This window comes from Manduca sexta, chromosome 16 (assembly GCF_014839805.1).
Source record: "Manduca sexta isolate Smith_Timp_Sample1 chromosome 16, JHU_Msex_v1.0, whole genome shotgun sequence".
NCBI classification, from domain to species: Eukaryota; Metazoa; Arthropoda; class Insecta; order Lepidoptera; family Sphingidae; genus Manduca; species Manduca sexta.
The window spans coordinates 4,012,765-4,029,155 of record NC_051130.1 but is presented as its reverse complement, the minus strand read 5'-3'; the positions used below and the strand labels follow the sequence as shown (position 1 = coordinate 4,029,155).

Genomic DNA, 16,391 nt, shown 5'->3' with positions numbered 1-16,391 from the left:
TTTCGGTATAGCGAGAAGCCGCTAGTGTTGTACGTGTTCACCAGTAATGACGACGTACACGAGAGCTTTGTGAATAACACCAGTAGCGGCGGAATGTGCACTAACGACACTATGATGCACATGGGAGGTTTGGATTTTCAACCTTTTTAAATAGTACATAAGACAGGTATTTTAGTTTTCTTTTTATATTGCTATAAGAATTTATTTTTTTATACAAATAAATACGTTGGGGCGCCTGATGGTAAGTGACTGTCCTGCCCACCACTACAACTCCTGTAAGGCAGGATCAGCAGTGGCACACATTTTATGACACTGAGCGGTGAAGCTCGTCGAGTTTCGGGAAGAACTTATTAGTTCTATCCCGCAGTGAAATTTATTAAATAAAAGGATAGAGAGAAGTTGGAAATATATTTCTTGTCTACCCTCCATAACAAAGCGGAAGACTAAATTATGAACTACAAAAAGTTTTTAACCATAGATACGTTTACAACTGGAAAAGCCTGATGGTAAACCGCGTCGGCACCTAAAGAGTGGCCATAATTATCACATTTACGTTTTAATTTCTACAAACTTTTAGAATACTCTTTTCAATATAATATTTTTACGTTAATAGTGATGGTATAGAGCTTATTTAAGGACACCCTAACCGATACGACGCGAATTATTTCAGTATTAATTCAAAAATATTTTCATAAATTGTGAATTTTGGAAATAAACACAGCAAATAAATATTTTAGAATTTATAAGGAAAAATCAATTAGTAAATATTTTAAAGATTCAGCTACGATGTTATTCCTGAGAAGACTCGATAATATGCCAAAGACGTTCTAGTTATACATGGAAAAAATTCATCAACATTATCAATTTCTTACTAAACATTAATAATTGATAATTGCTGTATATAGTCACCTAATTTACTCCTACTTGCATGTTGTTTACAATCTTACTAAAGTTTTCTTACTTAATAAATCTGTCTTTTGTTAATTAAAACTAACTTTCAAGCTTTGACTATTGCATGCATAGATGTTAAGATTAAAATAATTTTATTATAAAGTGCATGAATCTTTTAGAAGTATTACAGTTTAATTAAAAATATAATTTGAACTCTTTTACAGTTATAATTAATTACATTTCGAATTATCGCAACGCAGTACTAATACTAAGTGGGTTCGAAGCCCGCTAATAAATGACTTTATATAAACCAAAAGGTTACATAAACAATGCTTTATAAACGCGCTAATGACGCATTTTCTGTACTTTATCATATATTATAAAATTAACATTGCAAACTAAACCCCCGTTCACAGTCCGTATTGTACTGCGTCGTCGGCTCATTTTAAAACATGAATAGCTTTATGCTTTATATAGATGTCGTCTATCGACTTGACGCAGAAACGTGGCCTGAAGTGAAGCGACCGTTGCCTGATCTATCAATCATTTTAATATCAATGGCGAAGGGTCCATATAATCCAGTTTCTGCCGGCGTCTCTTTCATAATTTATTTATAATTATCATTAAAACAATTTGCAGACCGCAGGCATATCAGTACATTCATGTTGTGTCGGTTTCAAAATTTTACTTTTCGCCACTGGTATAGATGTGACCCTTCCCGCAATCTTCAAGCGATGGATCAAGTTGTTTCCCGACAGCTACACGAATAGAGTTCTTTTACATTGACACATAATTAAACTATAGCTGATTAAATTGTATGTAATAGTTGACACGTTGCCGTTCGGCGGGATCGGCAACAGCGGCCTGGGAGCGTACCACGGCAAGGCCACCTTCGACACGTTCACTCACAAGAAGAGCTGTTTGAAGAAGTCCTTCTTCCCCATCGCAGAGAAGTTGGCATCGTGAGTTACTTTGAATTCTACTTCGTTTTTTTATTGTCCTGCCAAATTTTGCAAAGCAAAATCTTAATGGTCAAAATCGTATTTAATATTTCAGTGTTACTATAAAAAAATCGTAGTACCTACTTGTCTAAATATTAACATTAAATGGCCGCCAGTAGATTTTTAGTCCCCAGGGCCGGGCGGTACATTACGGCGGTACATATTATTAATCTGGCGCCACCTTTATTTTTAATAATAGCAACACTGGCATGCATAAATTCACCAACAGTGGAGGTCTTAACCATCTTGAAGTGAAAAAATAACCGACGTATGGCCCCGTGAAAAGCAAAAAAAAACTTTCCGATTGTAACAGTTCCGTATGTAACATGCTAAAAAGGTTTAAGGTCATAGCTTAAGGTTCATTTTCATACATTTTGTTTCACCTTTAATCTGGGTAACTAAACAAGTATTGACAAGTAAAGAATTGAAATTCACGTCTAGTTAGTGATTAGTTCTCGCAGTTGAAAAAAAAAACGTAAAAATAATTAATATGCATGGATATTTCGGCCTTTAAAATTTCGTCATATTAAATCGGACCGCGCGAGGCCGCTATAGGGCCGCTTGGCACACTCACAATAGACCCCCTCCTCTAATCATTGACAACATCAGTCTAGGTCCACCCACTCTATTTGCTGGGCCTTTTTCATTTTCTCATTGGCAATTATTAATTTTCCAGGAAGCGCTACCCACCATACACAGAGGGCAACGTGAAGTTCATATCGACTGTGATGCGCAAACGGTTCGCTCCCTCGCTAAAATTCTTGCCATACATACTAGCGTTCGCACTCGGCGCGGGCGTCTCTTACGGTGTCTGCTACTGGCAAAAGGTAAAGAAATAAATAAAAAAGAAATTATAAAAATGCGTTCGTTCTATCAAATAATAGTTGTTACAGTATTAAACAGTAAAGTTCGAATAAAATCATGAGATTCGATTTTAAATATGGAATCACTATTTAATACATTACCAGTAAGAATAATTTGTAATTATTAAACTATGGTATAAATAAAATACAAGTTGGAAACATTGAAATAAATTCTATATTTTAGTAATAACTTATTATAATTATTAACACTATAAGCGTTAGCAGCTCACGGAGGGAATGAGAGCACACAATCATATTAAATTATAACAATATTATTATTAAATTAATTCGTTAGACCTCATAACACCCGTGTTCGTTGATTACTTTCTTTACAAAAATGTATTAACTATATTTATGTAGTATGTAGTATGTGTTTAAAACATTAATATAGCGTTCTATCATGTCCAATAATTATTTTGTGTAAACGCAGCCAAAATACGTTGACTATTTGTTTAAACTGCGTAAATTTCTGTGTTTTTCAATCATACATTTGTCAGTTTTATTGTTAATAATGGTGACACGAGAAATTCCTATAAACTTTTTCAAAATTAATGTTTGTTTCATTTAAACGATATTGAAACCTATTTAGATAACCAAACTTTATTAACAAAATTAAGATTTATGGATAAACTTCAAATATGGCAACACTGTTTCAAAAATGGCGTCTATAGTGGCGCGAATTTCGAACGTTGACTGCCTAAATTTAAAACACCTATTATTTCTTTTATAAGTATTTCATTATGGCTTTTTTAAAGGAAGCTGCTACTGGCTATCATTATATGGCTATGCTTTTAATCGTTAAATTCAGTTGTTTCGCTTCTTACGTAATGATTCGTTACCAATATTTCTGGAAATATATCACCTTGCCTTTGGGCATAATTATTTGCACTCTAGAAAATAGTAAAAGTGAGTAATAGATACTAAATAAAATAGAGCATTATTAACATAATATAATTCATGTGCTATAAAGAAGCCAAGTTTATATTGTGATACAACAAAAAGAAAACAAAGTATGCCAGTAATTTGCAACAGAGTCTATAGCTTCATTTTAAATTATTTATAACAAATGTGTCAAAACTTAAAATAATTAGAGAAACAATCAATTTTACGTAATGTTTATTCTTGTCTCCAATTAAATTTAGAAATGAATGCGTCCAAAAGAAATAATATCTTTAGTTTTATGCAATAGTGTAGATATTCGTGCAGTTGACATATTATTTTGCAAAATATATAATTTCAAACACCTTTTTTTTCAGGTGGCGTCCGATGATTTATAAGCTAAGACTTGAAGATGTTCCGAGTTTGTGATAAAAGATGCTTTAGTCACACCATATTAAAATAAAATTAGGATCTAAGTGAAATAATTTATAACTCAGAATGATATTTTATTATCGATATTTGTGTATTTATCAAGAAACATAAAGACTGTATCACATGATCTCCAAATAGTTGGAGGTGAATTATAATTATATATAGAATATTCATATGTTTGATATGATTTGCTCTGTCCCCTACATTTTAATATAACATGAAATCTAACTAAAAGGCAGTCCCAAGACGCCAATGTAGGCTGTGACAAAAAAAACAGATGCTACCGTTGTGGCGAAATGCATGTAAAAATATAGTAAGCATGTAAAACCCTAGAGCAAATAAAATATCGAAAACAAAGAATAATAATTGCATGTTTGTTTTTTTTTCTTTATAATGTTTATATGTTGAAATTATTAAGAAAATGAATATTGTATTTTTAGATATAATATATTGACTTTTTATGTATTTATATAAGCATTTATTATGTTATAGTTTTATGTGATCAAAAGAAATATAACCAATTTATAGACATACACAGGCATGACAATGTTTTTAAAGTTCTCGATTTAAATTAAATTGAAATGTAAATTATTATTTGTTCTTGATTTCTTTTTTACTTCAATGATGCGTTTGTTAATCTGTTATATAGTGGGTATGTAAAGATTTGTGATTTAAGATATGTTATAATTATGTCGCAATACGGGATCAAATGGTTAAATATGCAAAATAAAAATTATAATGAATATATTGTTTTTTTTTTATTTATATAATTTGATTACCTTGATTTTTTTCGTGGAACGAAGGAGGATGGCTTAAAAGTTGAGATACGTACACATAAAAATATCCTGTCTAAATTAAACAGTATGTCTGAGTTTTCATTATAAGCTATATGAACAGGGCCGTAGCTGGGGGGGGGGGCATTGTGGGGCAATGCCCTACCTTAATAATCAACTAAATTGTACATTACTACTCAATGAAAATATATGGAGCAGCGGGTTTTTTATTTTACGATTTGGAAGTTGGTCCCATAGTAAGAGTTATTCGTATTGATGGGTGCTTGATATAGTATGTATTATAATCATTCTATTGACTACTATCTATAACAGGAGAATTATGAAAACGAAGTAAAATGCACCCCACGCTTTTTACTCTGAGTTAAATTATTCTGTTCATAACTTCAAGTTTATTATAATTTTATTTTGAGGTACGTAACTATGATTGATCCTACAACCTTCTACTACTGTAATATAAATTCTTTGTACTTAGAAATTATTTTCTCCTTTTTAGTTCGTTCGATTAGCAATAAAAGCGTGTTTTTTTAGTTTTTTTAAACTATTATTTATTTGTCATTTTTTAGTTTAATTTATCAATTATTTTATGTTCCTAACATCTTAATATCTTTCTTTTTCGAGCTCCATCACATTACATTTCCATATTCATATCGGTTGACATTTTACAAGCAAATGTGTTTAAAAAAAAAATTGTACCATTCTCTTGAAAAATGACTCCAAAGAACGATTAGACGGACATTAGACATGATATATTACTTACAGTACTTCTGACACTGTATGATACATAATTTTATGTTTAAGCGCGTTAAAACTAAAATACACGTCAATCATGTTTCAATTTCAAAATGCTAATGAACTACAATCCCTGTTTCATCCTTTCCTATAACGACTTATGCCACCTAGATAATTTTGTTCGAACTGAAAAGCGGGTTTACCCCGTAGAAGGAATAGGTCCCCCTGACCTTAATTAGGTACCTAAATAATATGATTGAGACCTATGGTATCGAAATATGAAGGTCGATAGGGGCGGCATAATGTCAATAGCTTATTGGCGACAAATGTGAAGATCCGCTACTTATAACATCTCTGAAATGATAATTTCACAAATATGTACTTATGTGCCTAAGATAATTATTTTCCTGTTGGCCTTCTCCTTGTCACCACCACAGCTATCCAAAAATTACTACTTGGGTATTATAATTACTTAAATATTAAATTAAAACTCCTGTGGTAAAGTACATTCGGCTAAATTCGAACGGTTTTTTGAAGAGTAGCGGATAAAAGATCGGGTTACGTTTTATTAACGCTTTTGAAGTTCGTTATATAAAGTCCACATATATAAAGCGGCGCATAAACAAACGGCATTGCCGCCTAAATTAAAAAAAAAATCATAGATTCGCGGAATTTTTCATTAGGCGGCCTTACCCCTCATCCGAACTTACCCGAATGTACCCTGATAAATTCCGAAAATCACACGTAAATAAATTAATTTGCATTATAATTACTTATCCTATAACTATAGCGATATAGTAGGTATGTAAGTATATTGAATTATTGTCCTTTTGGATTTAACCCACTACAATAGGGCATCGGGGCAAAATAGGTAAGTAGCTGGCCAGCTGCATCTTTATTCGTATTTTAGAATAGTCTCCACGCTCAGTCGTCTGCCTTACGTCATCTCTTCCCGAATCTGTGATCCCGAATGAATCTTATCTAAACTTGGAATTCCAAAAAAGGTTTTTAGTAAGTACAATAACGAAATTAATGTAAGCAAATCTGAATAATATACTTATTACTAATAGGTAAGTACTTATAGCATTCGAGTTTCGTAAAATGTTCAAAACACAAACTTGAATAAGTACTAATTTAATTATTTCCGTAATATACTTACTTGTAGTGGCATGACGTCATTACGTTATCATAATAGCAATTTTATTATGGCGTCACCGTTTTATTTTAGTTGCAGTGACGTCAACAATCAACGTAACAGGACTTTACAAAAAAAGAAAATAAATAAAATTATATTACATAAGGTATGTAGTTAAAAGTACTTAAATATTACCTAGGTCTCTATATTTTCATACGGACACGGTATCTAGTAGATAAGTATGTACATAATAAACCTCAGTATTACAAATATTCGGTATCAAATTTATAAAAAAAAAAAAAAATCTTCAGAGACGGTGGGTGTAAGAATAGGTTTTTTTATGTTTTAATATTCAATAATGATGTAGATAGGTCTGCTTGAGGTTCTAGTTTTCCTTTTGAAGTTCACAGTCTACATCTTGAAAAAATCTTAAAGAATCAACAAGTTGTCAAAACATCTGTCATTGTGAACTAAAAATAATTTGTTGTGTATCCGAACTGACCTAATGTCACAATCTTAAAATATTTTCATATGGTAATAAAAAAATTCAAAACAAATATTTAATTAAATGTGTTACGCTTAAAATATAGGATTTAAATGAATATAAGCAAAGTTAAGGCTATTTTATGTTTAAGTTAACTAAAAAGAGAAAATAAAAACTTCTATTAAGATAAAATAAATATGTTTATATAACTTTTTAAACAGATACATTTTCAAGCATAGCAACATTTGTGACTTATGAACGAAAGTGCTTGTGATGAGCAAAGACGATTAAAAAAGTGTCGATAAGCCAATATTCTGCAGAAATTAGCCAGAATCTTCAGGTATCTACAAAATATAATAAATAACACCCTCGCATGTGAGGGTACTATGTGGTGGTGCTCTTCTTCCGCTAGTTCAGGTGCTTATTCACATTTGAGGGCTTGTCTGACTACTCCCTACCCATAATCCTATACGGCGGCCATATTTATAAGTCATGAAAGGCGTTGACGCTAGACACTATCGTAATTATTTGCGTTGTATTGTTTCACAGGACCAATGGCTGCGATACGCAAAAAGTTAGTGATCGTCGGTGACGGTGCGTGTGGTAAAACATGTCTGCTAATCGTGTTCAGCAAGGATCAGTTCCCGGAAGTGTACGTGCCGACAGTGTTTGAGAACTACGTCGCCGACATCGAGGTGGATGGCAAACAGGTGGAGCTGGCCCTGTGGGACACGGCCGGCCAGGAGGACTACGACCGGCTGCGGCCACTGTCGTACCCCGACACTGACGTGATCCTGATGTGCTTCTCGGTGGACTCGCCCGACTCGCTCGAGAACATCCCGGAGAAGTGGACGCCCGAGGTAAAGCACTTCTGCCCTAACGTGCCCATCATCCTGGTGGGTAACAAAAAGGATCTGCGCAACGACCCGGCCACCATCAACGAGCTACGCAAGATGAAACAGGAGCCGGTGAAGCCGCAGGAAGGCCGCGCCATGGCCGAGAAGATAAACGCGTTCGCGTACCTAGAGTGCTCGGCCAAGAGCAAGGAGGGCGTGCGCGAGGTATTCGAGACGGCGACCCGCGCCGCGCTCCAGGTCAAGAAGAAGAAGAAGACTAGGTGTTCTCTGCTGTAAGTGTGCCGTTGTCGTGCTCGGGAGAACTCTGATTTATGAATCGTTCGCATACAGTCTGACACTTAAGTTGAAACGACTCGGACTCTGCAGTCGCGACGTCGGCCACACAGTGCTTCCTTCCGATACTGACAGCTGACGCGATGTCGCGGCGCGCGTTGCACGCACACTCATTCAGTATTCGTGTGGCTACATTTTCACTATTGGTACTTGTACATTTTATAGAATATCTATAAAGAATAAGCATAAATGCCTTATCACATGTGGTCGGGGGTGATCGCGCACCACCCGCGCGCCTCCCGAGGGCCATTGGAATTTTTTGTGCTATAAACATGTTATATAATCCATTAGCATTTCTTGAATATTATAAATTTATTCCTCATTGGGTGTAGTCTCACCGAGACTTGATTGTTTAGTTTGGTATTTTGTATTTTAATTTTTTCAATAAAATAGTGATGTTTAAATTTGTGTAGGATGTTTATTTGACATGGAGCGTGAGCCCCACTCTCGCTAAGTGCCTCTCAGCTAAAGCTCCAGCGTTCTGTACGTATGCGCGGCTGTTGTATTGTAATATCAATTTGTGTGACATTTTATCTTGCTTATATAATTTATTAGTAAACCAACCCCATGTTTAACATTATTCTTCTAGGACTCTTTTTACTTTTTATAAAAATTTAATACAGCATTTATAAATAAATGGTCGATGGGGGAAAAATATTTAAGTTAAAAACATTTATGTTATGTTTTATTAGTATTGTAAGTACAAAATTATCTTTCTAATATACATTAACATTATTATCATTAGACTTCTTTTTATAATTTAAGATAATTATTTTGGATCTATTCCAATTACAAATTTATTAACTAATAACTGAAGGTTTCAATTTAGGATTTCCTTGACATTTTCAATAGTTTTAATGGGTTGAAGCGACGATGTGGAGTGGTCATGAGATTCTTCTGGTTGGATGTGGTGCGATATGGGATGACCGTCCCATTTGGCAGCTGTAGGTCTTGTCCTTTGAGTTCTGGCACCCAGTCTGAATACACCAATGTGTTGACTTGAGGCAAAGTACACGCAGGTACCGGAGTTATAATATACAAAAGGTTTTTGTCAAAGTCAACTCCACGGACTAAACCTGCAAATATAATAAACATCATTGTATGCATCACCACTGTGTTCGACTTATCATTTTAATCGGCACTTTATTACAGCACTTTTATGATAGCGTATTTACGATATTGTTACTAGTGCATGTATCACAATTCTTGGTCAGTAATTTGTTAATCAATCGGGGGAAAACTTACGAGGACACAAACAATAATTTAAAATGTATTTTTATAGGTTACATTGTATGGAAAAGATAGTTACCATGGCCAAGACACAACACCGGATTATCGCTCAAATTAAACACTCTCCCTTTATCTGGCGTTGTCGTTTGACAGAGTGCTAATATTTTGCCATTGATCACCCTAATTATCGCTTCTTTTCGTACGCTTGCATTGGTGGCAATATTTATATCCTCAAATTTCACTCTGAAAACAAACATTGAAAGTTAAGCTTGTGACAGTCACGCAAAGGCCTTTAAACCAAGTAGGGCAGGGTTTCTTTGTGATGACGACATTGGGCGTATTTGGAGTGTGGCCAAGACTATCGCAGTATCAATTAGTTTATAATTCTTATCAGATTAAATCCGTGACTATGCCCTTACAGGTGGACCCAGTTAGATGGAACTGAAAATAGACTAAAATCTTATGCCTTGAATATCAGCGATAAACGGGTTCCAAAGCTAACAAGCTAGGCACAAAAAACTGCAAATTATTCATCGTACTAATACGTCATCCCTATAGATAAAAATGGCTTGACAAACAAATTCATCCATCACGTAACTACTTATACTGCAACATAAACCGTTAGCCAGGGGACAGCGCCTCAATAACCATTCAGAAATGAATTTACTAAACAAGAGCTAATGATAACAGACGCTGACTATTCAATTGATTAATTACGAATTGTTGGGTGACCAGATGATTCATCCGATTCCGGGAGCAAAACATTATCACATTACTCACGACTAGAACGTGGCCTGATAAGTTTATTTACTTGTATCAATACATAACGCCCTATTAATAAAGTTGCACGTAATTGGTTTTAAAATACTTTTTAAAAATATTTTGGCATGAATGTATCAAGGATTTTGGCGAAGAAGGCGGATTGTTAATGGGTAAGATATATAAAAGGGCTCACAAGACGTGTGGTATTCGACTTGAATTCAAATCGACATGAAACGGGCTAAAATTTCATCATTACCATTGCAGGGGTTAGCCTGGTGAGTCTGACCCTCTTGAGCATTTAACTAGGATTCATAATTTTACATATGATAAAGGGTTCCTTTATTTTAACATTGCTCCACTCCAGAAAAGCTTGCTAGGCTAAATACAAAACTATCTACTTCTATTTCTGAATAATAGATAAAAAAGTGCATAAAAAAAACAAATGCATGAATGGTACAGACAGAAACAGCATTCGTAATAATAATGTTCAAAACACGAGTGATGTGGGTATTTACGACGCTTCCATTGAGGCCGAGATGCGACGTGAGTCATGCGCTATGCGTAGTGCGTGACGCCTCGACGGCGGACCAACGACGCTACTATTCAATTGGCACCGGAAACGACAAAGGATCATAACGGACTGAACAAAATTTAATGTAGATTATATTTACACTCGTCGGGCCTTTCTTATTAATATTAAAAGTTGGATTGGAATGTTTTGATCGTTACAATGCGGTATGAAGGCATGAATGTTGAGAAAAGGGAGTAACAAAAATATGCAACGTGATGTCATACCTGTTTCGTGCATCAAATTTCTATGTTGATGCAATATTCCAATAAGTTGTATTACATAGCATCACGCTTATTACTTTTGTCAGAAGTAGGCAGAGTTGTATCACACCCACATTTCTCAAGCTGATGGGGTCCCGTGTAATAGGAACCGAGCTTATTGTAATGTTTTATAGTTTAATAGAAATGTTGTTTTGTTTGTAGATTTCAGCAAGATGTTAAATAATAAATTATCATTCAATAAATTGATCCGACATATATGATTCATAGTGCTGCCATGCGTCTAACTGATGTAATAGTTTATCAACATCTTTGCCCCCTTCATATGAAAACCTGTTTTTTTACTTTTTGTACCAGAAATGCCAAACGGACAAGTTGATCCCTGGCAGGTCATCGCCCTGTTTCTCTGGCCTATAATCATCTACAATGCCAAAGGGATCATAGTTCTTCGACAGAGTACCCATGTATGGAGCAGGAACTAAATAGATGACTTCTAAGAAAATAAATCCTTGCGGCAGGATATCCTTTGTTCAGTATTGACATTTGTTATTGGACGTTATGTGATATAGCAACAACGAAACGCCTTATTGTTATTATCGATAATGGTTTCTGAACCTAGGTGTTAACTAGATACTTTCTACTATATGTTTCATGGTTATTGATAAGTTATATCTGATTGGATACTAATATACATGTTTACATTAGAGAACTTAAGAAGGGCTACGCAATAGTTTCGAGATATTTGAAACAGTAGGAGATAACGTGAGCTCCTATTACCTTAGTTCACTAAAATGTCTAACCTGTTGTCCCGCGTTATTCGCCAATAACTAGTTATCAACATCACGAAAGCCGCTATTTAGCTATTACATCAATAGCTGTTTTCGACCACTAAAATGATACGCAACGACCACTTCTACTCGGCACTGAGTAGGCAGAGAGATATATAGCGTTGACTCTTCTTGTATGAGTGACTGACGAGTTGAGTAACTAGCCTGATGATAACTACTACGTCTAAATACAAAACTGTAAAAGTATAACTATTGAGACCCTAAGATATTACATTACATCATTAGTCTGATAACTGCAATACCCTTCAAGCCCGAGCAAAATAGTGCCTGCACACACCTATTTAGCAAAATATAGACAATGAAGTTATATATACCCCGAGAGATGGCTTTATAACAAATCCACACTGACCTGCAAGTCATTTCAAAATTGCACTAATTAGATAAATGAATATTGGTCCTTCGAACAGGTATACTACTTCCATACTTGCGCTCTACCTCCATAGTCTACCGGTAAAAATAAATGTGGTGGTAGGCAATTATTAACATAATTGAGACTGCTACTAGCATACTAAACTTACATGTCTCATAATGTACGAAGTCGTTTCTGATACATGATGATGCGTAATGCGTTAGTGAAATTTAATACAAATTACTTAACACTCTGCCGTGTCACCTACCTATAGTAATACCACTGAAAACTTTAGGGGAACACGCGTAAAATAAAACAGATCGCAAATCTTTAATACAATGATATGGTTATAGGATGGTCTTATACTCACTCATAAGGCACAATTCCCAATATACTAGGCCCAGTGTGAATATCCATCAACTCGCCGAAATACGCCAGGAAATTCAAATACCTCTGGTCCCTCGCTGCTAACCCTACTTCAGTCTTCGCTCCCAGTTCTACCGGACTAGATATTATGAAAGTGTACTCAATCTTTTCAGAATGAGGCACATTTTTGAAAATTCTGTCGTAATTATTGCTATCCAAAAAACCTTGGACACTCAACGGGTGTAGATCTATTTCAAATCGCTTCTTGTGATTGATCGAATCCATTTGAACTAAGAGTGTTGGTTGAGCAAGCAGTATAGTTAGTGTAATGAACTTTAGACCCAAATTGTTGGACATTCCCATGGTATTCACCACCCATGGCATGTTTTTGTAGTTCTCATTCGAGTTGCAATATTCGAAGAGACTGATCAGGGCTGAAGCGTACCGAGATGGACTGTCCATAGTGCTTATCAAGCCAATGTTTAGCATCCTGAAAGAATTTGCAGAAATTATTTAAGACTTGTTTATAAACCCTACTAATTGCAGATTAATATTACCAAGGTACGTATAAATAAAAAGCCCTAAAGGTGCATTCCCACTGAAGGAGAACTAAATTGTAAATAAGCTGTAAACTTTTCTATTATACAAATTGGTTAAGCTAAAGTTGATTGGTGGATTTCTAACAATATGACCAGATTTAATCCATCCATTGCAAATTTGTCTGTTTTTATCTATTACCGAATATAGTAAGCTTTTACATAAAAAACGGTGCTATGATACTCAGCCCTTACTTCGATGGAAATATTTGATAACAATATAAATCTATAAACTCTGATTTTCGTTACAATGATCTTAGAGTCTAGTGATTTCTTACACGAGCTAAGAAACACATACTGCGGCAATACAAACTGTATTGAATGAATTATCCTAACTAGCATAAATTTAAGCACTTATACTATTCTTAGAAAAAGAAAATTTATGTAAGTATAATACAATTGGCTACCAGAATCCTTTAACTTTTTACCTCTAATGTATCTAACATTCAATTCAGTGGATATAAATAAAGTTTGTGTACATTTGGTGTTTTCCTTCCCTGATTATGGAATAAATTGGCATGAGTAACACTGCTTTTATTGTAAAGGACTGTGTAATTGAGAAACATATCTTTGCATCTGCAGTGTGATTTAAAAATTAAACAAATTTAGAAGCAGAGGACAATATTCATCATAGTACATACTTATCTGGTTTCTGTAGATGCGTAAAGTTTGGACCTAATAATGGTTTTGTGACCACCGTAGCTGACACATTGCCCGCTACTGTCAACTCAGCTTGTCCAGGATCCAAGTCAATGACTAGTATAGGTCCATTTGCTACCAGCTTATTTATGTAATATCTAAGGAATGTTGATTTGCCAGTATTCTTACCACCACAGATTATAGCTCTACTACGACTGTCTGAAAAGTAATGGGAATTTTAAATATATATTTTTTAAAGTAACGCACACTTGCCCAAATATAAATTTAAAACATGTGGCTATCGGCCATCCTTCTTTTTTTAATTTTCTGACTGCAAACAAATTGATATTCATGCATCAATATGAATATAGGTATTGTATAAAAAAATGCTGACCTAAACCACAACCAATAATCTGCTCCCATTTGACATTCTCCACAAAACACCTGCCAGGTTGTGTCAAATATAAAGAACAATCCAAGAACTCTGAAGCCATTTGGATGCTACTATCACCACTGTTATACTTTTTTGGTTTCTTAAACAGATCCATAGTAGTAAAATTATTTTCAACAAAATCTATTCTTTGGTTGCTCAGGGCTGAGAGGCAGAGTACTCCATCATACTCTCCAATCGTTGTTACTATTTCTTCAGCATCTTGTATTGAGATCCCTGATGATGTTAACTTCCTAAACAAACCGTAATATGTATTTTCACATTCAACTGTTTTGATACATTGAGCAAAATTAAACGTTGGGGCATATATTTCAGAAAATTCATTGTTTAGTGTATATCCAAATACTTCAATTGTTCCTCCAAGTGCCTTAGCCTTTACTTTACCATGCAAGTAAATCTTAGTGGGATGTTTTAAAATGAAAATGCATGTGTCTGTCCCATAATATACTTTTATAGGATTTTCAACATCTGAATCCACAGAGCCAGCATGCAGACTGTCATCCAGAGGTTTTACCATCTCTGATGTATCTTCAATTTCTGATGGCTCATCAAGTGGTGCTTCTAAAGTAACATTAGGTGGCTCTTCTAAATCTTCCACTGTGGGTTCATCACCTAATTCTGGCACCAAACTATCCACTTCATCTTCTGTCACAATGTTAGCTACCTCTACACTTTCTGTGGGGAAGATTTCACTATAATCCATTGAGCAAATAACATTTTGTTTCTCACACGGTATGTTTCTCGTGGTCGGATGTCGGTACTCTCCCAAGATCTCACTCAGGCTCTGTTCAGTCATTTCAGTTGCTGTTAGTGAGATGTAAGGTGATGATATAGTGGTTGAGACTGAATCTTGAGTGCTAGTATCAGTGTTGTCTGTAGATTCAGAGTCCTCATCTTTTTCAACTGGTTTTAATTGAACATAATTTTGTGTATTTTCTTTTTGTCTAATAATATTAGTATGTTCTGTAGATTCATCACTTGATGTTTCTATTCTGTCCAATTTCCTCTTTTTGGGTTTTGCATTTTCTCTATCATTAATTCTTTTAAGTATTTTACAAGCGAGAGCACCATCTGGATCAAATTTATCAGAGTCACTGTTTATATTGCTGTCTGTTGTTTTATCAAGATCCCATGTATCATCACTGTTTTCTGACATTGTTGTATTAGTAACTTCCTGTGTATTCTCAGGCAAAGATTGGATATCGTCTTCAAACTCGGATATTGACTCTGCGCTTTGTATCAAACTTTTATTTTGGTTTTCTTCTTCATTTAAAATACTACTACTTTTACTTGTATTTAGAACACTCTCGACATCCGAGATAGTATCCTTAGATTTTTCGTTCTCATTACTAGAATTAGTCAGATTTAAGTCTGAAAAACCGCTTACTGAATCCGAATCTTCGACACTGAATATAGTGTCGTCGAGATCAATTTTTAAATTCTCTGCCTGTTTAATAATCTTGGTATCATTTTGTTTATAACCACGGAGCATCTGCTTTAGTTGTTTCTTCACTGTTTCATCTGATTTAGTAGTTTTCACCGCGGGTTTTTTTATAACATGCGCTCTTTCGAAGAAATCCATTTTTATTATGTATAGAGTAATGAATGAAGCTAAAAACGATGATATTGAAAACCCAGAAGTCCAGAAAAAATATCTTTGGCAATGTATTATTGTGCCCTTTTTATTAAATATGAAAATTCTAAACTTATTTGCAAAGTTTACAATTCGCTAACCTCCACAGTTCTCCGAATGTCAGTTTGACATACCTAATCATTGACATTTATCATTGACGTAGCGCGTTCAATTTATTATACCTACAATGAAGCAATTTACTTATGATATGGCAGCCTGGTCTTTGGCCTTAGCCAGTTCTCGGTAGGACGATTTAAAAAAAGGAGGGCGTTCAAAATAAAACCAAAAAGAATCAATACATACATTATACATATGCAATAAAATAATTAA

The 16,391-nt window shown here is 34.7% G+C and overlaps 3 protein-coding genes across 6 annotated transcripts in view; 2 read left to right on the top strand and 1 right to left on the bottom strand.

Annotated features, from left to right (window-relative positions):
- The window catches only part of LOC115444590 (aldehyde dehydrogenase, dimeric NADP-preferring), a 41,499-nt gene extending 36,688 nt beyond the window's left edge, over positions 1-4,811 (top strand). For 2 of the 3 annotated variants that reach the window (XM_030170419.2, XM_037439163.1), the window contains exons 8-11: positions 12-127; positions 1,718-1,853; positions 2,569-2,719; positions 4,012-4,811. In XM_030170419.2, the coding sequence (XP_030026279.2) occupies positions 12-127; positions 1,718-1,853; positions 2,569-2,719; positions 4,012-4,032 (424 nt within the window). In that variant the 3' untranslated portion in view covers positions 4,033-4,811. The remainder of the gene's footprint in view (positions 1-11; positions 128-1,717; positions 1,854-2,568; positions 2,720-4,011) is intronic. The other variant, XM_030170418.2, reaches the window with a different exon arrangement.
- A 2,502-nt stretch (positions 4,812-7,313) lies between these two features.
- On the top strand, positions 7,314-8,802 carry LOC115444587 (ras-like GTP-binding protein Rho1). 2 transcript variants are annotated; one of them, XM_030170414.2, is made up of 2 exons: positions 7,314-7,548; positions 7,758-8,802. In XM_030170414.2, the coding sequence occupies exon 2, from the start codon at positions 7,763-7,765 to the stop codon at positions 8,339-8,341; it is 579 nt and encodes a 192-aa protein (XP_030026274.1). In that variant the 5' UTR covers positions 7,314-7,548; positions 7,758-7,762; the 3' UTR covers positions 8,342-8,802. The 2 variants fall into 2 exon arrangements, with proteins under 2 accessions (XP_030026274.1, XP_030026273.1); XM_030170413.2 differs by having other exon boundaries at positions 7,383-7,625.
- LOC115444586 (polynucleotide 5'-hydroxyl-kinase NOL9) lies at positions 8,775-16,196 on the bottom strand. The gene is made up of 5 exons (XM_030170412.2): positions 14,372-16,196; positions 13,980-14,196; positions 12,747-13,232; positions 9,708-9,871; positions 8,775-9,474 (listed from the first exon to the last, which is right to left on the bottom strand). Exons 1-5 carry the CDS (start codon positions 16,008-16,010, stop codon positions 9,224-9,226), a joined length of 2,757 nt encoding a protein of 918 aa, XP_030026272.2. The 5' UTR covers positions 16,011-16,196; the 3' UTR covers positions 8,775-9,223.
- Between the last annotated feature and the right edge of the window lie 195 nt (positions 16,197-16,391).